Source organism: Lasioglossum baleicum, chromosome 1 (genome assembly GCF_051020765.1).
Source record: "Lasioglossum baleicum chromosome 1, iyLasBale1, whole genome shotgun sequence".
NCBI classification, from domain to species: Eukaryota; Metazoa; Arthropoda; class Insecta; order Hymenoptera; family Halictidae; genus Lasioglossum; species Lasioglossum baleicum.
The window spans coordinates 17,736,771-17,761,825 of record NC_134929.1 but is presented as its reverse complement, the minus strand read 5'-3'; the positions used below and the strand labels follow the sequence as shown (position 1 = coordinate 17,761,825).

The following is a 25,055-nucleotide window of genomic DNA, read 5'->3' as shown; positions in this document are numbered from 1 at the left end:
ACCCATTCAATTAGTTCTCCACAGAACGCTAATATTTGTAATATTTTTTTACCTCCTGAAAATATGAAGAAAATCGATCATTTAATATTTTACCATAAACTGTGCCAAGTCACTGACTATCTTGCAACAATTATCAACCGTCGAAGTGTCAGGAATAATAGAAACGTTATGCGAGCGAGATTTCACATTCCGATACTTTATATGTATAACTGATACCTGCGACTGATCGGTATCACTGCCTCGAGAGTAATTGGACAGATCGAGAAAATAGGAAAACAACTCGCAGTGTCGATAGTAAGAATAATGAATACATTGTGCACGGAAGATTTTAAATTCTAATGTCTTCTAACCTATGAGATTTTCGTGACTGATCGACACCGATAGATCGAGAGTAATTCTGTAGCGATTGGACAGATCGATATAAAGTAAGAGATAGACTCTGTACTGTATAAATATTAAGAATAGTGAACGTGTTACGTGTGGGAGATTTTAAATTCTGATGCCTTGTGGTCTGCGTGTTGCGTTTGATCTGTGCCGATCGAGAATTATTTTCGAAGCGATTTAATCGATCACGACATAGCGGAAAATAGTGGAAACATAGGTCGTGATCAATTTGGCACCTCGTATGTCGTGAAATATTTGTGACTGTGAATGATTATTCGCTGTTTACCAAAATATAGGATATAGTTTGTTTAAAAATATGTGACACGTATTTCTTTTTATTTTTTCTGAACAAGTAAACACGTGTGTATATTAAAAGTATCCTCATTAGATCGTGTATGAGTGTACGCGGATAACTTCCACAAGTTCCAACACGATGGCTGTAACTCGTCAGTTGGAGCCGCGAATAACTTTGTGGTAAATGGTGAGAAAGAGGAGAAGAGAAATTGGTTGTGAATATCGATGATAATAAAAACGTCGTGCGTGGGAGATCGAGTGAATATCGAAGCGTGAACACGGTGTCCCGTTTAACATTCGAAGACCATCGAACATTCGTGTCCGTTCTATTTGGAGCACGAGCGAAGTCGAGCAGCCAGTTCCGGGCGCTGCTTTTCTGTGCCTCGCTTTAAACCCTTGGCAGGTGGAAATCTAATTAGCATACCGTTTGCTCTCTTAGATCCCTGGTGGATATGGCTACTGTCCCACGACCAAGAAAAGACACACTGGCTCTGTGTACTGAGAAACGAACGAGGAAGGATTGTTCGGCGCTTAGGCATTCTAAGATACACGCGCGGGAAGGATCGAAATAAAAAGAAAAAGAAGAAAAGAGGGACAAAGAGAGAAAGTTGATGTAATCATACCGATAAAATATATATATATCGCAATAATGTAATAGCCTCGAGGACAAACGGAGGGAGAACGCGGCTACAATTATCTAGACGTAATATATTATACAAATGTTCCGAGAGAAGATCAGCGAGGATACCGCGCTGACATCGTCGCAGTTCATTAATCACATCTCGCAGATACAATTTCCATACCCGTTCGAAGCATGATTGATTGCGCGCGACTCGGGAAAAATGTACATTGGTCCGTGAGCACAGAGGCTCATTAGGCCATCGCCATAAAAAAAAACTAAGTCCAACAGTCGCTCGGGAAAGAAACGTGTTCAATTATATTCAACGTCCGCTTGAAATAACAATATTGTTTTATTTCACGGCGTGCAATAAAACGTGTTAATTATAACCCTAAAGGAGCAGCCTATAGGTCCTGCAGGCCTTGCAGGATCATTAGGGGAATTATGAGAAACTCCAAAGGATTGTTCGGGCCCCGAGGAGTCCTCAAAGGTCTTCGGAAGGATCCAGATTAAAAATCGCAGAAGAGGTGTTACGGAGATACTAAACATCCTTAAAGGATACCTTTCCAGATTCCGGAATTAAAAGTTCAGTCAGACTGCTCGATAATGACTAATAATTTACAGCTGTACACCTGTAGCTAATTGCTTCTGTTGCCGGGCACCGGCCAATTTCTTATTAAACCGATCGTTATAAAAATTAGTAAGTATTCCCGGTAATTTCGCTTACCAAGATTGTTCAATGGAACGGATTTATTAAATGTGGTGAATTGTTAATAATCATTGTTAAGAGAAAGAACGGTTTAAAGCAAGATAATATGATTCTTCGTATCCAATTTGCTCGTTATAGGTTCTCTTGCTATTAAGAAGATACATACCAGCAATCCATTGTACGCTATAAAACATTACGGAGCGTGTATTACGCTAGAAAAAAAAGCCAATCCTTTTGCCACTAAGAATAGACTACCTATTAACACTAAATCTAGCGAGTATTAAAAAAGAGTATCATAATTTCTGTAATTATAGAATAAGAAATTGAGATTGGTCGTAATGATTAAAATGCTTTAGCGTTTAAAATCGATATCGTTGTGAACTCGCGGCTTTTTTGAAATGGCCACTGGGCAAAATGAAGCGGAGTCAGGGTGACCAGTTTGGAGGCTAGGTTGTCTCACGGAAAAGGCTTTCCAACGGTTTATCCTTACGGTTCGCCTCGATCGGGTTCGTAAATCGACAGGGAACGACTTCGAGCGTCCCGTGTGCACCACGAGTGCATGATCGGGGCTGAAACGGGCGGCGATCGAGATCGAGCTGCGCCGATAATTCGCGAAATGGACAATTACAACTACCGTGGGCCGGTGTTGCCGCGGCATTTCCATCGGCGCGTGTCCTTTTTATTGTCTTGCCGCGGCCGGCGACGCATAACCGAGCGGACAGAGCGAACAGGGTTCTCCGTATCTTGGGAATCGGCCTCGCAGATCTTTTTCCGCGTCGCGAGAAACGTTTTCGCACGCTCTCCGACTCGGCTTTTCTCTCCCTCGACCCTCCTACACCCTTTCTCCGGACGTGCAGTCGCGTTTTTTTCGACAGAGCGAATGTGTGCCAAGTGCACGCTCGCGGAACACAATTCGGCGGGCAACGATCTCGTAGCTCTGCGACTATTTACACGTTAGCTAGTAAACCAATACATACATACTTCTAACATCACAAAAAAATTGAAGCCGTTTGGTCCACATTGAACAAAATTATTCGTTTTCAAAGGACGTATGAATACTTTCGGGTCCGATTTTTACTTTTAATATAACTAAAGTAAAAATTTTATGTGAATTTCTTTATTGACAACGCAACAGAGATCTGCAGAAAATCGGTGTTCGGAGGAGCCTAGCCTAGCCGCGGCGACGCAACAAAGAGATAATATCGGATCGTAACGCCATTCACCGCTAACGCGATCCTCCTGCCCTGTTACCGAAGGTTTTCTTCTTGCGCTCTTCCGGGTCTTCTTGCCACTTCTCCTGGCTCGGATTACCGATCGAACTAGTCACCGCGTACCGAGCGACGGCATCGTGTCGCATTAACGAAGAGGTTTTTGCTGGTTTACCCGGAGAGAAATCCGACTTCGATTGTGCAACGGAAATTTCACGGCGCGGCTTCGCAGATAACGTTCAAGCTAGACGAAGATAGATAAATAGAGAAAGAGAGAGAACGACTCGCCGAGAAAATACGATCCCGCGAATTCAGTCTCTTCCGCTCTCAGTCTGTTCGCCGCGAAGAGGTTTACGCGTCTGTTACGCAATTCCGTGCTCTTCCTTGTCGTTTCCGGTTTGAAGAACAAGCCGCGGGTCATCGCAGACAAAGGCTTGAGAAAAGTAACTCGAAACTTCTCACGATACGAGCACGTTCGCGCCGATTCGCAGGTGTACTATGCAGTTGCAATCATTTATGAAAGCGGCGGCCGAACTGATTTCTTTATCGAGGTCACTCGAAATCGAAAAAACCGGGGCTCGAAATTGTTGTGGAACTTTTAAACATTTATACATCAAAGTAGTAGTTTTATAAATACAGTTGTTAAAGAAGCTCGTATAAAAGTGCCACAAGAACAGACATTTTCTTAAACGAAATGTAGAAGTCGGTTTCATTCATTCAGATTTGTTTCTCCTGGATTTCAAGGATTTCATTCCAGCGGTTCTGCATTATCATAATTTACTAATATTAAATCCAGACTTGTCAATCGTAAATTGCATTGGAATCAACAGAAAGAGAGGGAGAGAGAGAGAGAGAGAGAGAGAGAGAGTACTAATTTACTGTGAACGAGTTAAGACCCACATTTACAATACTTTCTAATGAAAGTAATGTAAAGTATGATTTACAGCTTGGCAACGATGAAAAGTATGTATTAACAGCATCGAGAAAATCCGTATTAATTGACTTCTTGCATGACAATGGTTCTAAATTGAAGCAGAACGTTAATATAATAACTTAATAAGAATCAAGTAAAATTGGATCGCATCCGTATTCGATCTCCGTAGAAAATGTATAATCATTAGAAATATTTTATTCTGTTAGCCACTGGCATTAATGATTCGATGTTAACAGCCTCGATAAGTGAAAGTTCCGGATCCCTCGTCCGATAGAAAGCAAACGAGATAAAGCACCTCAGACATAAAAGCTTCGAACGCGCCGTAAAAGCATAAAATTCCGGATAATGAATAATTCAAGGAATAGGTGTATCGATTGCGCAATAAAATTACAATGAAATGGCCGATATAGAATAATGAAAGTATCAACGAATTTAGATTCACGATTTATCGTTACGCAGCAGGTTCAATGCTTTTGTAGAACATAATGGGATAGAAAGAATCGATCACGTATAAATTACTATTCAATTCGCCGGGATCCGCATAAGAACAGTCCAACTATCACTCGAAATTTCTACTCATTAATTTAATGGAGTTTTTCTGCGCTTTCACGCTTTTAAATTAAATTCTTTTTTTTCGCACGAATCGCTCTGAAATCGGCGAGTCGCTCCTTTCGCCGAGCTGAACACGTATAAAATATCGCGACACGCGAGCCTCGGCACCCACCGTGAGGAAAGAAGATCGAATCCGATCTGCGGTAATTCGATCGTGAAAAGAACGAGACACACGGGAATCGGTATCGTTTCCCGCGACGATTTGTCGTCCCTCTTTGTTCAAATTCTTCGGACCAAACACCGGCATTTGATTTCTTTGCGACTTCTACGACCTGGTCACGCGACACTTCTGTTTCAAAACTCTACCAACTGGCTTCGAACGTGTCGCGTGTTCTATGCGTGCAATCTTTTCAATACGATCTTTAATCCCTTTTACTTCTTGTATAAAATATTTCAAATAAAACTTCAGATTGGAAAGTAGCTTCTGTTCATGAAACAAGTCCTTGCAATCTTTGCATCCATATGTATAAATCCTTCAGTCCGATCTATTTAAATCCATTCAGTGACAGAATGAACATTAAAGTAGACGGCGAAACTTTATGCCTCTATGTTAAACATGTACGTTAGAAGTGTGACAGATAAATACAGTCCAGTTAAATTGAATGAACGTTAAAGCGTGGGACTTTTGCCACGGAATAGTGTACTCTTGTAACAAGACAGGAAGTATCAAACTTCGTAAATTCTTCAAAAGTGGATGTATTAGGTGTACAAATAAGTTCGGTGCTTTTACATATATTCAATTGCGATTGCATTTCAAATTAAAATTCTCTCCCGCCGCTTTGGTGTTTTAAAGCATCAACCTCATCCTACTAAACGCACTACATAAATTATTATCGAAAAAACAATACTTTGTACCATGGCGTTTAAGAAACAGTACATTCGACATGTATTCTTTTCGCATTGGAGTCAAAGAAAAATGCTGTTGAGGCTACGAAAATGATTTGTCCCGCGTTAGGTGAAAATGCTGTAACCTATAAAACATGCAAGAAGTGTTTCCAAAGGTTCGTGGAGGAAATCTTGATCTTATTGGTGGAGAACGCAGTGGAATATCGAAAAAAGTGCAGGACGAGGAATTAGAGCAATTACTGAATCCTTGTCAAACACAACGGAAACTTGCTGAGGAATTTTTTTTATAAATAAAAATCAAAAGTATGCTGAAAAAGCACCGAACTTATTTGTACACCTAATACATACAAAAGATTCTTTCAAATAAAATCGTCGCAAGGTGTCGTCGGATTTTTGGGCGTCGAAAGCTCGAGCAGAGCGCGGGTTCTCGTTCCCAGATGATTATTCGTGCACCGCGGTCCCGAGCAAGCCCGGTGAAAGGTGGACAGAGAGAGCTATAGCAGGAGAGCCAAGGTAGGAGATAGGAGAGCTCTATTCATAGAACAATAGGCGGCATCGAGGTACCAGACGATGAAGTCACGACACACACTCTCGTGTTCTCGCCGGCATGGCAGCGTTTGCGGGCAAGCATTTCGCGAATAGCGCGTTTCGCGTGCGACTAGGCGGTGTCCTACAACCTTGGCGAAACAGTCGGCCAAACATGACCATACTCGACTGCGAGCCGAACCAGAAAATCAAGCGAGAGAGAGGGAGAGAGAGAGGCCGCGTCCCATTAAGGTCGATCTACGCTACAGGGTCTGTTCGGAAAGTAATGCAACCACATTTTTTAAAAGAAAACTATTCAACATATGAGTAGAAACCTTTGAAATTCTTCAAAGTAGGTCTCCCGCCGACTTCTTCTTGTTTCCAAAAATTAAAAATGTGCTAAAAGGATGCCATTTTGAAAGCGTGGAACGCGTCGAAGAGGCTGCGACGAGGATACTACGAGAGGTTCCAGAAAACGCATTCCAGGGAGCATACGAAGCATGGAAATCGCGCTGGAAAAATTGTGTCGACGCTCAAGGGTCCTACTTTGAAGAATTTTAAAGGTTTGTACTCATATATTCAACAGATTTTTTTTAAAAAATGTGGTTGCATTACTTTCCGGACAGACCCTGTACTTACCCGACACCGATCAGCATTCTCGCGAAGAATGTTTTACCGGTGCGTGTCGATGCTACGCTATTTTGGCAGAGTGAATCTCAGTTGTTTGTTTATTTAAGAAAGTCTGTGAAACTCGGCGGTCCTTAGAACTTTCATTTCCGAGAAGAGTTGACCAACTGGCACCGCGAATCTACGTTTGCTCGAAACACTTTCTGCACTTTGCTCTTTAGTGTGACGCTCCAATAAATATGGTAAAGTATCATTGCCGACTGAACAATAAGAAACTTTTCCAGACATTGTCTTGGCAATATCAAGTTTTTTATAAACCAGTTTGATATGAATTTCTTGTTCGTTTGTCTTTTTAGAAATCCACGTGTTTCTTCCGTAGGCAAGAAGTTTAACGGGATCGAAAGAAAATAAGAAGACAGCTTCCTCTGTTCTATTCGGATTAGATTGAATAATACACATCGTTCTAATTCTAGTTATCTCTCGCGATAGTTTACGAGCACAGATTTCCATTACAGATGGGGAATACAGTTTTTCATCGCGGATCACAAAGTGTAATGATGTCGGAACGAATTTCAACTAACGAGTTGCGGAGAGCTGTTTTACAGTGTACAGAGATTTCTCTTTGATCTCGGGTCCCATAAATTAGCGTATAAAAATTGATATTTGCATGCGCGAGATCCGCGGACACCAGATAATGCCTTTGAAATACTTCTGGAGCGTTCAGATAGCATTTCCATAGAACGCACTTGTAACATTAGAGGCAAATATTTCACAGGTCGTTAGGATATGTAGTCATTGTAATGAAATTAAATGTCGAGATCAGATCGACACAGAGCCGCGAAAGGTTAATGACTGTGCACGCGATAAAGATAAACACTGTGATTTTTCTTCTATATTTAAGAGGGTACACGGGCCACAAACGAGGGGATACATACTCGCATACACACGTGCACGCGTGTCGGAGTGGAGAGACGTCTGTTCGATGATTTTTCATCTTTCCCAAGGAGCTGAGGTGAACCGTGTCGAAACGGGCTTGATTTTAATGGCGGCCGAGGCGAAGAGCCGAGCCTGCTGGCCCCGTAACCGCGACAGAATATTCCCCGATGGTATCGTCTGACGGATAAATGGGATCCCCGTGGAAACATAATCCGAGGCGGGTGATGTTTAATGTATTAAAGGATCGATCGTACACGGTGGATCGGTGATTCGAGTAATCCCATTGTCTCGCGAAGGCACACGAGCCATAACGGCGCGGCGCGGTGGCACGACGAAGCCGTGCAGATGAGAATAAAGTCCTCATAATTGGCTCAAACTGTGCACTCGACATTTTCACTTTCCGTAGATCGTTGCCCTGATAACGGGAACCACTGGCCGCCATCTCTCTTCCTCTCGTGCTCGCACGCCGCTGCCAACAAATCTCAACAAATGCGCGCACGATGTCTCCGCTTGTCAGATAATCAACTTTCGATGGACTCTAACCAACCAACAGCACATTTAGTATGTTCCAAACTTATTCACAAGATTGATAGGAAACCACTGGGAGGTTCCGGAGACTTTAAAAATCTTGCTCTGTAAAGATAACTGTGGCCTGATTTCAATCAGCGTCGAGGATCTACTGATTAGATACCAGTGAGTATAGTACAGGCACTCGGAAATGATCTCAAGAACAACACTCTGGAGCGAGCACATCTGTGGAAGAATAGACACTTATTTCTTATCTATTTTGTAACACTTTGTAAAACCGAAATTCCATAAAGAAAAATTGTGGAATTACTTCGTTATTAGTACATTGCGGATTTTATGCATTTATGACCAAAATGGGTACGTATAATTTAAAGCAGTGGACATGTTAGGAATATTTAAGGACATCAATGTATTAGTTTCAGCTGAATAGGATAATTAAAAGAAGAATACAATTTCTGTTTGGCTTCTGTGCCCCGCAATCAATGCAAACATTTTTTATTTTGCATAAAGATCCGCACTCTAGTTATTAGAGACGTTTTGTCAATTGCAGTACTACGAATATTATAAATATTTATGTACTTCTCTGACGCTGTTGTAGAGTTCATATAAATTAAATTTAATATAAATAAAAATAATATTGTAGTCATTATACTCTCTCTATTAAACAGCAAATGGTGAACGTCTCTACGACAGCGCCAACGAAGTACATAAACATAATGCTCGTAGCGCTGCAATTGACAAAACGTGTCTAATAAAAGCGAAAATAACGCGATACACATTTGTGCAATAAATACCAGTCTCGCTGAACTCAAAAGATAACAACGACAGAACATGTTCAGCTAACAATGTGTTTAGTATTCGAGCAAGCCAATAAACGTTTCTAGCACTGCATATTTCTGCCGGTACATCGTGCGCACGTTTTTCGCCCGTGTTCGAGCGCAATCGTGCAACAAAAGCTCCGTGATTCGCCACGAAACGGGGACGAGTGTAAATTCAATTAAACGTCGCGTTAAGAGATCTAATTAGGGTGTAGGTATCGCTCTTGCGGACTTAACGTCTCATAAAATTATGGTAATCGCGACAATAACGTTGGTGAACTAGGATCGCGTGTAAAAGCTCTAACCGAGCCGTGGCTCTAGATCGCACCGTGAAAACTTAATCGCGCGTGTGGGATATCTCGAACGACCCACGTGGACGTGGTAACTGGAGCAACAGGCTCGATAGTGTCACTATGGTTAAATAACGACTCTAATCGTGACCGATCCAGCTGCCTATCAATCGTCCTAACGCGACCATGTAGCGCTACGCTGTGAAATCGATCTCGGTGAATTCGCGGAGATCGAAGCAATTTTCCGATTCAATCGAGCGATCGATATTGAAAATCAGTTGCCGGGCCAGCGCTTCTCAGCGAAACTGCGAACCAAAAGAATGCCAGTCAGGTTTCTCCGCTCGTAAATCAGGTCGGCCAGCTCCTCGATACGATCAGAACTATGAAGACCATCACGCGATCTCCATATTGAAACATGGTCGAGAGAAGAATTGTCGCTGGTCTGATTTTTCTACGAGAAAATTTTCTGTATAATTCCTTTTGTCCTGCGACACTCTCAGATCCTGGACTTGAGGATGCAAAGTGTTGTTCTCGGTACTTGCTGAGCAAATTAACTGAAAGACTGGACACTCTTGAAATGATAAATAGATAGAGGATCTTTATGCGCATGAAAATGTTTTCTCGATGTTAGCGACTCAAATTTTTCAAGTCGAGGACTCTCGATCCATGATCAATAAAAATCAATATCGTATATATGTATATTGCCAGTGCCATCTTCAACATTACCCTTAAAACAAAGAATTCTAGAAGAGAAACATCATTTGAACAAAGCCAATGGAACTCGAGGATGCTTGAAACTTTAATTTCCGAGAAGAATCCACTAAACCTAGAAAAGAAGAAGCTAATGAAAAATCGTACCGGCGTTTAACCGCGCCAAACGTTGCGCTGCCCCTATTCCATTTAATTGTCACTGTTCCGTGGAATCGTGTCGAACGCATTTTCTAGGTTTACAACAACAACAAAAAAAGGAGCAAGGAGATCCGAGCAGCACGGAATGCTTCGCCAGCAACAGGCTACAGATATAGTATCGGAGAAGTCGGCACGTAGCGTAGGTCCAATCAAAACTGCTTTCTCCTATGGCCCGGAGGTTGGCATTACTGACCCTAGCTGCGCGTTCCAGAGATTGATTGCCTTATCGATAATTAGCCTAGCACGACGAGCGTGCCGGACCTTTGTCTCGGCGTATGACCCTACGCCTCCCTCGGTTGGACTCGATCGAATCCGCATCAAGAATGGAGAATTTGTTCGTCCATCAATTCGGCAGATCAGTTCGGCGATCTGGTAAAACTTTTCAGCGGTTTCGTAGACGAACCTAGGAATGTATCCATGTGAAACGAACCGGACGAGTTGGCTAGTTGCTAGAGAGCCAGTTTCAGCGTCTTCCGATGATGGAAAGCGAAACGGAGGCGAGACCGACGATCTCTGACCAAATTAGGAGCTAGCTGCCACAGCAGCCTGCAGAAAATTCAGTGAAAACCAAGTTGCTGGCTCTGCCTTGCCTTTCGCGAAAACTAGAGTCTGCGAGCATCGGCGATCAGTGACGGGACGAAGATGAAGATCTCCGAAGATCTTTCTGCGCGAAGTGAACGACGATTCGTTGATTTCATTTGATTTCTTCGTGAGACGCGAGACGTATGAGATTTCTCAAAGGCAAAGATCGAAAGGGAATCGATCAGCGGTGTCGTTTCTCGCGGGTTTGCGTGTGTCGCGGGCGGCTTGCTGAGGCGAGGCGAGGCATGGCGCGAGGGAAGGAGAATAAAACGCGAATAAACGGCGAGGTAGAAAAAGGCGCGGCGAAAGGAACGGGCGACGCGTGCAGGAAGGGCCGCCGTGAGGCTTTAAGAGGCAGCTCACAAAGGGAGGCACTGCGGCGAGGGGGCGAGAAAAGGGACAGCGACGTGCGTACGGGGCATAACTCGCGAATAATGCGCCGTTTTATACGGGCGTACGTGAGCGAGCCGTAAGCAAATGCATTTCGCGGGAGCGGGCCTTAAGTCGGGCCTGCATGAGCGCCGCTCCGTGTCGTTACGGCGGAGACGCGCTCGTTAAAGCCTCGTACGGAGGCGCGCGAGCTCGATCCTCCTCCTCCTCCTCCTCCACGTCCTCGTCTACCTTCGTCCACCTTCGTCCTCTTATCCTGATCGCGCACCGGGCATGTTTAACAAGAACTCGCGAGAGAGGGTCCCGGCCCGCTCGTCTCGTCTTCATTCAATATTGTTCAATTAAAAACTCGTAAAGTTCTTTGATACTGGTGGCCGGTGGGGAACCGGGAATCCGCGTCCGAGAACACCGCCCTTTCGCCCCGGATAATCCCCCATGGAATTACGAACGATTTCGCGTGATGCGAGCAATTTCCCTCGCCGGCGAACGAGCCGACCAGCCCCACGATAAAAAGAACACCTCTCCTCCTCCTCCTCCTCCTCCTCCGACTTCTACTTCGTCGTCGTAGTCGCCCTCTCCTTCTCTATCTCGTTATTCTTCAGCTTCTTCTTCTTCTTCTTCTTCTTCTTACTGAAATCCCGCGGCAATTTAGATATCACGAGAAAAGCGGGATAACAGCGACGACCACGATCGCTCTTAGCTTCGAGGAATCGCTCGGAAATATGCGTTCGCTCGACTTCTTGCCTTCTGAAATCGACGCTTTTAATGATCAGCCTCGATTCGACGGTTCATAGAATTCTTATGATATTTTAACGGTGGTTCCGCGGGAAAAACCACTTTTCTTGCGGTCAGCTCGGGGACTTGGATGGAAAAATCGGAGAAACGATCGTTCTGCTCTTTGAACACGTTTTACGAGCGTGATATTAACTCACGAGGTCCCGAACGAGCATATAGGGTCGTTGTTTTTTTTTTATACAGGTTGGGACCTGTGGTTTTATCTTGGGGTTTTTGGGTAAAAGTTTCCTAGAGCAATGTTGCTCTCCACACTTTTGAGCGTATAGTGATTTTATCTTGAAAGTTAGTTTTAGCTTTAGCTACCTTGATTGTTACTTAACAAGAAAATTTTCAAGTAACTTGTTGCGGCTGGAACGAGCATACAGGGTCGTTGCCGATACCATTGACAATATTCTTTTCACATTAGACTCCGTTTTCTTTCGGACGCCACGCGAGAAGAGAAATTACAGAAGATCGCTCCTTTCTCCAGCCGATCGCTCAAAACCAATCCGTCGATTTGATTTCTACCGGATAATGATCTCGGAAGAGCGGTAAATATTCCTTTCTTTCAATTATCATGAATGTCCGACGATCGTTAACGAGCCGGTGCCTTTCCCCAGCGAATCGGGATCGCACCGCGATCTACATTGAGCAATTACCCGCCGCGAAAGTGCCCCAGCAATATAATGCAACAATGTTACGGGCGGGATCAAGACCGGTGTCGCGGAAAAGCAGAAATTTTACGGACGCCCGATGAAAACGCTATAGCGCAAGTACGTTTGCGTTCAAATTGATGTGATTAGACGGGGGCGACCGTCGCGGTTCCATTGTGGCCGTGATCTTGAGCCCCCTATAGTGAAAGCATAACATTAGAGACGCGCTACTTATTTTTCCGCGAAAACCGGGACAGCCGGCGAAAAAGAAATGGAAAGAAAAAAGGGCGAAAGAGAAACGGGCTCGCACGGCGGCGGGGGCAGAAGGGGGCAGCAGGCGCCGGCACCGTTTGTCTCCATTATGATGCAAATGAACGCGAACGTGGTTCGAGGAATTTTGCGCAGAACGCGCAGTGTGCAGCGACAGCCGGCCTCGATTTTTTCCGCGGATTGCCGGTTCATTAGAGTGTGCCGATTTCTTCGCTCCGCCCCGGCCCGGCCCGACCCGGCCCGCCGCCGGCCCTGGGAAAATATCTTGGTGCGCGAATTCCCTCGGCCACGCGCGATCCAGGCCAGCTTCGTTCGCAAGAACAAATTAAGCCGGCGTGCGCGTTAATTGGGTAATTAACGGGGACGTGGCGTAACCCGCGAGAAGTCAATTCGATCGGATCGCTCTCGGTCACGATGAGACCGATTTTCGACTGTCAACAGGGTCGAACAAATTTCACCCTCGATTGCTGATGGAATTGTTCGATCCATTCGCGATTTAGTTCTGTTATAATACAATTTTTTGTACAAGCGCTATTGACGGGAACGTAGGTACTTTTTTATTTGTTAATGTCATGTCTACCGCAGAATTGAGTCATCCGTGCGAGACTGACGTGACGGTCAACGGGGTCAATTGACGGAAAAAAATTGGTCGTTATCGTTTAACTCGATGAAACTTCGCGCAGAGTAGCTCCTCGTTATGGCCTTAATTACAACACACTTCGTTTCTTTTATTATTAGAACCTGCAGGATGATAATGTACTAGATCATTACGCAGAGTCTTATTTTCATTGATCATTTCATAGAACTCACGATCAGGCATGAGTTTCTTTAGAACACTGCCAAATTTTGAGCAATGTAGACGTCTTTCGTAGTTTTCCAACCTTGTGCTTGTTACGAATACAATTGAACGCAGTCTGTTAATAGCTCCTATGTGAAGGAGGAACATTTTCTGTGGCGTTTAATAGGTGTAAAGCCTTGAAAACGATTCAAGGAGTGGCGGACGAAAGCGATTCGCGACTTTTCAATGAAACCATTGTTCAAATTTGAGACACACGTTGCAGCTGAGAATACCGCTACCGTCACGAGGGTTGCCACTCGACTGTACGTAAGCGACAATCGGCCTTGGTAGCATTCCTAATGAGGCAAGTCGTAGCAGTTCTGCTAATAAAGATCACTGGGGAATAGTGTATACGAAGATTCTTTACGACTCGCGACAAGTAGACTCGCTGTAGCGCAGTGCCTAGAAATAGCGGCTGGATGGTATCAAGGCCTAACGACGAGTAACACGAATCTAGTAGAGATCGCAATGTAACCGACGATTTTATGCGAAGTTTAACGACGAGCGTCGTAAAATTCAAATCAAGCATGAAAAATAATCACCGATTTCAAAGTATCTCCGCCGATCCTATCGGCGGAGTTCGTGTTCAGGGAAGTTGGCCGTGCGTATGGAACTGGCTCGATCCAATTTAAGCCTAATACTTCAAGTATAATTTACGCGCAGCCTATTGTGCGCCGGTCGCGGCTAAACTTTGCCACCAGTTCGGTCTCTAATTTCGCGGAGCTAATAGATCTCGGAGCCTATTAGGAGCGGAGCTGGCAGGAACAGCGACTCGCCGCTTAATAAAACAGAAAATTCAGTTATGGCAGGCGCGGTGTGTGCGCACGGACCGCGTGGGATGAGGTCAGCCGACAAAAGGAAAGTGGCGGGTTCTTTTCTTCACCTGATAAGACTGTTTTCTCGGCTACAAAGAGCCGGGCTAACAATGAGGTATGCCGGTTGCGCAATAACCCGCGCGTGTATACGCCGATTGTGCAACGAGAACCAACAAACGATCATTATTGTTTAGATCCTACAGAGCCAACTGCTGTTTCGCTGAACGAAACATCTGGAAATCGGTTGACAAACGCCGGACACGTGTCAACAATTTCAGTTCGAGCACGCATCGACAAACAAGCGGACGCGCTGACGTAGCAGGACATTTCGTTCCGTCGCGTCGTTGCACGCGCTGCGTCACGCTCGTTATGCAACTAATCGCCGTCGACGTGGCTCGAGGGACTCGTCAACATCGACGACACAAAAAGAACTTCTTTTTCTTTTCGAGATTCCCGCGAGCAAGTCTCGTGTACTCCTCGAGAGAAAATCCACCAGGTCCCGTTCGTTCGGTCGCCTCAACGCGCTGCGGCATTATGCAATGAAACGCGCTTAAAAAGACGACGTTAGCGAAGCCTTATCGCCGAAGTCAGTGCTCCTTATCGCCCCGGGCATTAAAGCGACAGCGACGCGGGACGACCCGTTCATTTATTTTATTGCCAGCTCAAGGATCCCCTGCCTTCCATATTTTAACACCGCTTCGACGTTACGACTGCCACGGACGCTCCCGATGGCTGTCTTCTGCGTCGAATGAGACTCGAACGCTCCCGTAACACGGGCAAAACGATAGGGAACCGTCGGAGTCAACTAGCCAGAGAAAAATTTATGAATAAAACGCATCTCGTTTCGCTCCTTTACCGTGCCAGTCGGGGTTGGAACTCATTCCTCGAGGGAGTGGGAATTTTCTTCGGCATGTCAAACACGCGGCCCGTCAACAAGTACTCTGCGGCCCGACCAAAAACTTTGAAACTGTTGCTGACAATTTCAAGATTAACAGACCAGCGTGTGCAATCATTTTCAAAAATAATTAAAACTGAACAAACTCAACCGAATTTTGAAAATTTGGTTACTGAAAACCGTTGCCAAGTTTCTTCGAAATAAAACAATGAAATAGCTTTATTCAAATAAAGTAAACTTGTAAAAAAAACACAACTTTTATACTTCGTATGTATTTTTGTAATATTGTTGTGTTTGTACCATGTTATTTTGTATGTGTAACTGCAATGTTAATAAAACAACATGTGTTTCTTCTTTATTTCGAGTCTGCTTTTTTATTGCGGCTCTCGAATTAATTTATAATACTTAATGAGGCCCCCTTGGTGATAAATGAGTTCGACAAGCCTGATGTAGAACGTAAGTCATGTTCGTGTTCCTCTTTCTCGGTACCTGGTCAACGAATTTGTCCTAGAACCGAATTGGTAGCATCATCTAAGTCAGGCATGTTTACCACCAGGGGCCTCATTAAGTATAAATTAATTCGAGACACAAAGCCCTTCCCCCCCCCCCTGTCGGTAGGCAATTAACAAATTATTTCGGAAGCAATGAAATTTGTTCGAAGTCTCCCAGTTACAAGAGAGGAGTCAAAAAATAGAAAATAACTATGTAGATGTAAAGCAACGGAGAAACGATCATAGAACAATCTGGCGGAAAAAGGCGGTCGAGCACAAGTAAATCACGGAGGTTCGCGCATGAATTAACAAGGTTCCACGTAATTAAGGAGTCGATAGCCCGCATCGACGACTGTTACGCACCGCTCGCGTCGCCTAGTCTTTAAAGGCCTTTAAGGCCTTAAGGCGGCTTCTAATTATTCACTTTCTCCGGTGTATCACGGTGAAACGGCCGAGATTTACGGGCTCGCGTCTTGCTCGAAGTAATTTCGACTGTTAGCTCCGATCGGGAGACGACAATATCTGTCGCGAGAAGAAATTAAAACAACTCTCTTTGTTTATCTTGTATTTAATTTTCGATAACGATTGCCAACAAAAATGATCTTCGCCCGTGAGTTTTATTGCCGGTGACGTCAATTAATGAATTTTCGAGCGGCAGCTATCGTTGAATTTCGTTCGCAATCGATGCTGCCATGTTCGATCGAAGTGATGGACAAGCCTATTAGACCTAATGGACGAAGTTTGCATTCGGAATTAGCGCGAAGAGTGTACCCGATCGCTGGTATCAATATTCTGTCGGTAGTTAAGCACTCGGGATCTATCATCGGAGATCGAAGGAACGGTGAGGAGAATTTGCCACGCAAAACACGTCGCAGCGATAAGGATTTTTATCGGTAGGATAATTCGATGATTTAAAGACCTTTCGCCGGGGAGCATAATTTTTATCTGACCCTCTGCGTGCGTAACGTTTTAAGGTCGGTTTATACTCTCATTGGTTGGGGAATCGGTGAAAGAAAATTTAAGAACGATTTTAAAATGAGAATGTTCTTATTCGACGGAGCTACAAGGGAATAGTGGAGGTAGAAAGAACTCAGCTGAAGTACTTAAAGTGGACACTAGGTTTGGACGTGCGTACGCCAGGATATTTGGTTCTGGAAGAAACAAAAAGAGCAAAGCTCAGAGTAGAGACAGGAATTAGGGCTTGAAATAATACGGAAGGAGTAAGAAAAAACGAAGGGAGGAAGATAGTCAAGGAGTGTCTGAAGGAAAAGGAATCAGGTAATGTGCAGGGCGAAGGCGGAAAAAGAAAGGGAGGAATATTTAAAAAAGAACGGATAGAGCCAAGCAGGGATGGAAGAAATGAGAAGGCAAGATAGAATGGTAACGAAGAGGTTAAAGGGTAGAGACATCGAAGTACAACGGCACGAACAGCATAGAGGACAGAGCAGGCCGAATACAACGAAAGGAACAAGTATATAAGAATAGCGGAGTTACCGGAATATTTAAGTAAGGAGGGTAGAGGGGACAGTCAAAAGCACGGGTATGATGCGGAAACAGAGAAAATTGGAGCAAATACTGGCTGGAAGACGAGGCGACAGGATGCGACAGGATGTATTGATTTATACTGGAATTGGTTTGAGGCCATGTGTTATTTTTTTGAAAACATTGATGTCAAGCTATTCGCTTATATAATTGGCGGAAATGAGTTTTGCTATTGAAATTCAATAGTATTAAATATCAAAATAAGTTCATATGATATTGGCACTATTCAATAGTACATCTTATTGAATCAACATATATTTTTTTTGTTTCGACAGGATTTTTTTCTCAGTGTAGCATTTATACACGACCGTCGACCGTCCATGGGGTCCGTGCGCGTTCGAGAATATATGGAAGCGAGTGGCCTCGCAACCGGAAGAGGGATACCCTATTCTTCGTGGAACCGGTGAAAAACTCGCGGAAGACCAGTCACAGCTGTCATAGAAAATCAAGGGAGAGTCTGTTGATCGAGGCCAAACACGGTCATCCATGAAACCGCTTTCTATTCGTGCGTTTCTCGCCGGCCCCAGCCGAACGGCCAATGGACTTAGCGTCTTTAAAGAACGCCGCGGGATTCGATAATCGATCGTTTAAATTCGCGAGCCCGACTTCCACGTTGAATCACACGCGGAGATGCGTGGAATCGGACCTTTAGCCTCCGCTACGATTGCCGATGAATAACCAATGGATCAAGGATTTACGTTCATCATGTAATTTCCAAAGTTTTCCTGTGCGCGTAATATTCTTCGCGATACAATTGATCAATTTATTCGAGCCCAACTTGTTTTGCGATGAAAATATATTGTGACGACGACTACGATTATTTCGATTATTTCTCGATAAACTGGAAAGTTATTTACTGCGAGGTAGAATTCAAACGAATTGATCTGAGAGAGGCCGTAGGATCGATTATACGGTACGTTATTTGTTAACGACTGGAACACGTGCGAAAGACATCAATTTCCACGGCGATCCGAGGACATTTATTAACCGTCGTGATTTCTCTAATTTCGCCCGGTAACGAAGACGACCGGTGGGAAGAAATCGTTTCGATAACGCACAGAGGTAAAGAGAGAAGAAAGGCGGGATCGCGGGTTGGCAGCCGCGGCGATCAATATAAATCTCGGTTTTCAATGAACTGCCTGGGAAATTGGCCGGTTCTCCGCGAGATCGCCGATTCGTTTATCGATCCGCGGGTCCGGGGGAGCAGGGAAAAATCGGATACGAGACGCGTTAAGGATCGTAGATACGTCGCTCGCGGGAGAAAGTTTAGAAAGGAACGAGATCCGTTCGCGGTCGTAAATATAAAACAAGGAAAAAGAACCGGACCGAGATCGACGTCGGCTGTGTTTGCATTTTACAAGTCACGTTCCGCGGACGTTGCTTTAAACCCGAACAAAACCGACGAAAATCGGTAAGAGAACATCGGGGGGAACGAGAAAGAGAGCGATCGGATAGATAGACGGAGAAATAAACGATCGAACGATCCGAACGGTACAAACGATCGTGGAGATCCGTTTCGGGGCCGTTGACGATACGCGGCGCACGCGGTTCCCGATCCTCGCTTTCTCGATAATGAGAAAATTGCGCGCACGGTCCGATCGATCTTGTAACACGATCGGCCGATCATAGAGTGTCGATAACGCGCCGCGACCCCTCGAGGCATCGAAACGGAAGTGATCGATGGGCTCAACGTAGCATTTCCGATCTACACCTCCGATCGTTTCTCGATCGCTTCCGCGGGGCCCCGGCTCGCGGTAACTTGCGGTCCACGGTACGCGAATCCGAGGAGAGATAGCGGACAGAAAGAGAAAGAGAGAGAGAGAGAGAGAGAGAGAGAGAGAGAGAGAGCGTGTCTTGCGACGCTGGCTTCCCGATTCATTAATTTCCGCTTACCTTCGTCCGGTTCAGCGGGTTCGAGAAGTCCCAGCCAGGGGCGACGAACAGATATCCGCATTTCGAAATCTTCCTCGTTGCCTGAAACAGAAGATTTGGCAATGTTCAAACACTTTTCACACGTGACAAACAAGTAGTTAAAGTAAAATTTCGTATAATAGTATATATATTTTCTGTACAATAACGTAAATTTTTACTTCATTCAGCAGTAACAACAACTACTGTATCTCTCAGCAGTTCGTAGCCCATTAAAGCTTATATGGGTATACAATTGCGTTAGGAAATGCTTTAGCAAGTTCCGAGATGAACGAGAGAAAACACGTCGCGAACCGCAAAGGGCTAACAGTGAGAACTGTACAAAGCACCCTTGTTAAATTTCACTTTCCGGTTGCGGGGTCCGCCGAAAACGTCGCGACATTATGAAAAAAGTTCTCGCGGCTGCATTCCTCGCGAAACCGTCGGAGACAATCGACCGCGAAAAGCAATATGTTGGATGAACGAGGCAGCTAATCAAACTTTCCGACGGCGCCGCGCGTCGGATCCTCTTCAAACTCTATTATTATGTTTGAAGGAAGATTTAGGGGCAGCCATCGGCGCGGCAGCCAGGGGAGAAAGAAAAGCCGGCTTCGAATAGCTAGGAACGTGCCGCGCAGAGGGGAACAGAAGCCATTCAGGTGAGGAGTAGAGTCACGTGAGCCGGGTAGCTATCTCCTAGGAATCTTAAATCGGTCATTCATCAGCCGGCCGTCTACCAGAAGACGTTTGCTCTCCCGTTTCCCGTGTTTCCACCCTGGAGACCATCGCAACCCGTTCCGCGTACCACACCGACGAAACTCTCTTTCTCTCGGAAGGGTGGAGTTATGGTTGCGAGCGCAGTAAACTCCGTCGACGCGCGGGAATTTAAGGTTTCCGGTGTAATGGCTCGCGAGGAAGTCGACAAGCGACGCTAAAACGGTCGATCACCGGAGAAACTCGCGTTGATCTCTCGCTGTTCCAGAACATATTATGCTTCGCACAGAAAATTCTTTTATAATATCTCGCTTTTACGATGAACGTTCGCAAATTTTCTGTTGCTACGCCTCATGTCTTCTCGCTGCCCGTGCGTTTTCACGCAGTTTTATGCACTTCCACGCTTCCTACGGGGAGCAGCAGGTTGGTTTTCCTTGGAAATATGTTAATCGGGTTCTCGGTATTTGTTTTACATCGCATTATCCCCTTGGGTGCTCGCGGAAAACGTTTCCGTGCACGGGAGGGACGAATACTTGCTTCGCTTGCCTTAGAATTTCGTTAAACCCTTATTCGTCCCTTGCGTCACTCTGATATCGAGTTTTTCTCGTGCACGCGATAGCTGACGGAAGTCTAGGAAGCAGGACGTGTCTGCATGTACTTAGTTTTCCGTCTGACATCAAGCTAGAGAGTTCGCCCTAAAATTTCATTGAATTTTGTAGATTTTTGAAGATCGCGAAAGGGTTAACTTGAGGGGAGACTCGATTGAATAGCGCGCTTTTCAAATATTCGCAAGACAGCCGATACCTCGCGTCGGGAGTGCAACGAAACGATCCCGCGGAGATGCAGGCGCGTCACTTTCGCTCGTTACGAAAGCTGCATCTGCAACAGGCTTGAAGGGAACAAGCTACACGCGGGGGAACGCGTTCTCGGTTTTTCTCTCGGTCTCCGAGCGGACGCAAACTTGAAACGCCTGGAATTACGCTCGGCCGTCGTTGCTCGTGGCAAAAGATCGAGTTCGACTCGGTTCGACAGCCGAACAAAAATTTCACCGGTGTTGCTACGATGCGCTAACCGACCTAGATGTCTTCTTAATTAATGCCGCAAGCGTACGCGGCCACCGGAACATAATTAGGATGCGTCCGAGCTATCATAATAAAAATTTCGTTTCGGCCGAGTGTCGCGCTCTCCAAAGTGCTTCGTTAGACAGTGATCTTCCATATCTTTTTTCTATCCGATCCGGTTTCTAATTTTCTGATCGTTTAAATTCGATCGCTGATCAACGGACCGATGAGATTTCCACTCGACGGTCTCGATTAGGAGAGCGTGCTCTCCGTGGATATCTACTGCCCCGCTTATGATAATGTCACGATCCTAGATAGCAGCTCGCTTATTTAGGAGTTCGTTCGCCACTTTCGCGTTTTAATCCCGCGGCGACGACGCCGTCTCGTTATCCGTGGAATTTCTTTGACGCTACTTTCTACGGACGTCTTATCGAAAACGACGCACGAAATTACATATTGCGAACGCCGGACTGGTAAATGTAAATCGACAGAAAGTCCCCGCGAGGACGCCGAGGCGTATGCTCAATGGGCAAATGAAAGTCTCGACGATTTTATCGGGTAAGAGCACTACTAATAGCCTGTGCTCATTAAGATTTTGCTAAAAAATTGCCGACAGACCAACCTAAATAACGTTAATAAACGTCGTTCTTAAGCATTTGCATCGCTCCAAGTGATCCTAATAATGATAATTACAGATTCATGTATGTTACTGTTTTATACTTGCTTGCACCAGGTAAACATTCATTGTAATATATAATAATATAATGCTGAAACAGTTTTGATCCGCTGGATTGGCATTTTCGCCCACTATACGAGTATTGAGAGGAAATATATATGATTATTATCGCCGTAGTCGAGATTCGTCGGTGAGAAAAATAACCGCGTCAAATTCTGGTCAAATTTACGGGTTTCTCGGGCGAAAGACAGCAGAGGGGATGAGTTATACCACTTTCTGCGAGGTGTTCTCTCTCTCTCTCTCTCTCTCTCTCTCTCTCTCTCTCGCTCTCGTCGACGAAAAAATAAAAGGGTGCTGTATGAGGAGAGGGGTGCGGGGTGTCGGTGGCAAGAAGAGTAATACGTCTTCGGTTCTCGTGGCTGACGATCATTTTCCAGTGCGTGGCAATCACGAAACGAGGCGATCATCTGGCCGGCCGAGGCAAGAACGAGAATTCACTCTGCTTTATGGAGAAATAAAGTCGTGGCTGGCCGGCTCGAGGCAGCGAGAGTTCTCTTCGGTGCCCCGGAGCGCGTCTTTCTTTGGAGAAAATTATGGTGCTCCCTTGTATGGGCTAAACAAAAGATCACGGGCACCGACAAAAAGCCATCCGTGATGCCTAAACGCGCCAGCAACCACGGAATTCCTATTGCGACCGCTTAACAGAAACCTTGTCTACGATAAACTAATTTACGCGCGAGATTTTCATGCCTAATCGGGAATTTCTGAGCCCACGAAACGGAGACTATACCTTTTGCTGCGGATCGATTAGCGGTGTAGGCAAATTTTATTACACGCGATTTATTCCGTCCGTTTTAATAACGATCACACTATGTGCTACTACAATTCAGTTCTGTTCTGTTCTTAAAATACTACAACTGAAATAAATCTAAGGATTTTTGCAGCTTTTAATGCCTGTGACTTTTTTTCGCATCTACCGATTTTTATGAAATTTTCAGAATACAGTCAAACCTGTTTTCGTGCGGTCTTTTTCTATGCGATTTTTTTGTGCGATTTTTTTTATGCGGTATATGTATGAATATCAGATCAGTTCAGTAGGATATCGCGGAAGACGTTGTCGTTATCAAAAAAGTGTTCCTACAATAGTTGTTTGGTATGACGGACTATATTACGTAGTATAAATTGTTTCCTTGTGGGTGGAGTGGTGAAGGACATTCCAAGGACACCTTGATTTTTTAAAATGAAACGTCCTGTTTTTTATACCATAGATCGATAGAGTATCAAATTCTGAGTATAAAAGTGTTGACCTTCATATGTCCTAAACCTAATAGTTAACGAGATATTATCGAAACAATTTTCTTTCTTCTTTGGATAATACCACGTTAACTATTAGGTTTAGGACATATGAAGGTCAACATTTTTATACTCAGAATTTGATACTCCATCGATCTATGGTATAAAAAATAGAACGTTCCATTAAAAAAAAATCAATGTGACCTTGAAATGTCCTCCACCACTCCACCCATAAGAAAACAATTAATACTACGTAATGTAGCCCGTCATACCAAACAACTTTTGTGGGAACACTTTTTTTGATAACGACAACGTCTTCCGAGATATCCTGCTGATCTCATTTCAGCAGGACACCCTGTATATGTATTGAATCATGTACATTTTGAAAATTTCTCCATGTTTAAAATGAGAAATTAAAATTTTTTCATATGTTTCCAAGTGTAATTTAATTATTTATTTTGTTTGGAAAGCACTTTCTTGCTATTTTGTAAAGCTTTGACATATTTTCTAGGCGACACTTTTTTTATGCGGTCCCTCTCCACCGCATAAAAAAATTTTCTTTAATATGTTGTGAAAAATTATTTGTTATATGTTATATGAAGTTTGAAAATATTTTTTTTTGTCCGGTTTTTTTTGCGGTCCCTATCTACCGCACAAAAACAGGTTTGACTGTATACAGTATAATTGACACAGATCTAAGACTTTCATAATTTTCTTTGTAATTCCGACCAATTGTATTTTTTTCAAAATTTCTTTTTCACATCGTACAGAAAATTAATGGTTTAAACTTCTCAACAAAAAAAATCCAAGTCGCGTATGATCTGATATTAAAAGAGTTATCGTCCTTTGAAAAGTATCCGAATGTTACTGTGGGTTCGCTGTACCTACACAATCAAAATAATAGGAGTTGAATGTAGCTAGACCTGCACATAACAATTGATCGTTCCAATGCAAACCCATTCGATGCAAGTGACTCTAACAATTGAATCGTTTGCTGTGCATCAGCCGCGTTTAATGCTTGGCAGTTCCAGTTTTAAAGCTTGCAAGGAAACAGAGCGATTTTGCAGCTGAGCGATAGAAACTCCTCCCTTTAGAAACGGTGTGCCGTTTCGAATGAAGCGCCGATAAAATTTCAGCGAAACGGTGAAATCGCGCCGGTAGTTCTCCGCCGCGCTTTTGTTCATCGGTGGTGTAGCGCTCGACAGTCTGGCCGGAAGTCAATTGTGAACGCGCGGCGGACGACAGGAAGTCAGCTCGGAGAGCCCGGACGGAAAGCGGTTAAACAGAGCGTAGATTCGACGCAATCGATTCGAATCCCGGCAAAAAGTTCCATCGAGCGGCGCGAGTTATCTCCGCGGATAGATCGAATAGAGAGGCGCAGCTCAGCCGCGAAGGAATTCGCGATTTTACTGGTCTCTTCGTCGAACCGCGATTTTAATCGTTCCCGATGAATCAACTCGCGCCGCGAATTCCAGCCTCTCCGTCCCCCGCCCCCGGTCAAACAAAACCACCGGGAAATATTTATTGTTGAATTGGATCTCGGATTCCCCGCTAATTTCGTCTCGAGTTTACTGCTTCGCGTAAAATCAATTGCGATCTCCGCGCGATAACACGGATGCCATTCTTAATTTCACCTCGAACGTAAATGGATCGTTCCCGAACAACCGACTCTTTCGTCTGTTCACTGGGCGCGCAGTAAAAAAAATAGCACAACAAAAGCTTTTTACTCTCATTCGAACCTCGCACGGCTATCTGAATCTCTACACGGCTCTCTACTCACGGCAAATTACTTCCTACAGGAATCGAAAACAATGTACACCAGAAGCTCCGCGTACAAATTTTTCCTTTCACCGAGAGAACCCGATAATGAAACATTCTCGCACGGAGTTTCTATCCGTCTCTCCGGTTTACGAA

The 25,055-nt window shown here is 44.5% G+C and overlaps 1 protein-coding gene across 5 annotated transcripts in view; it reads right to left on the bottom strand.

Annotated features, from left to right (window-relative positions):
• Positions 1-25,055, bottom strand: part of Osp (myosin phosphatase Rho interacting protein outspread) — a 223,592-nt gene that overhangs the window by 152,645 nt on the left and 45,892 nt on the right. For all 5 annotated transcript variants that reach the window (XM_076422932.1, XM_076422936.1, XM_076422939.1 and 2 more), the window contains exon 2: positions 19,383-19,463. In XM_076422932.1, the coding sequence (XP_076279047.1) occupies positions 19,383-19,463 (81 nt within the window). The remainder of the gene's footprint in view (positions 1-19,382; positions 19,464-25,055) is intronic.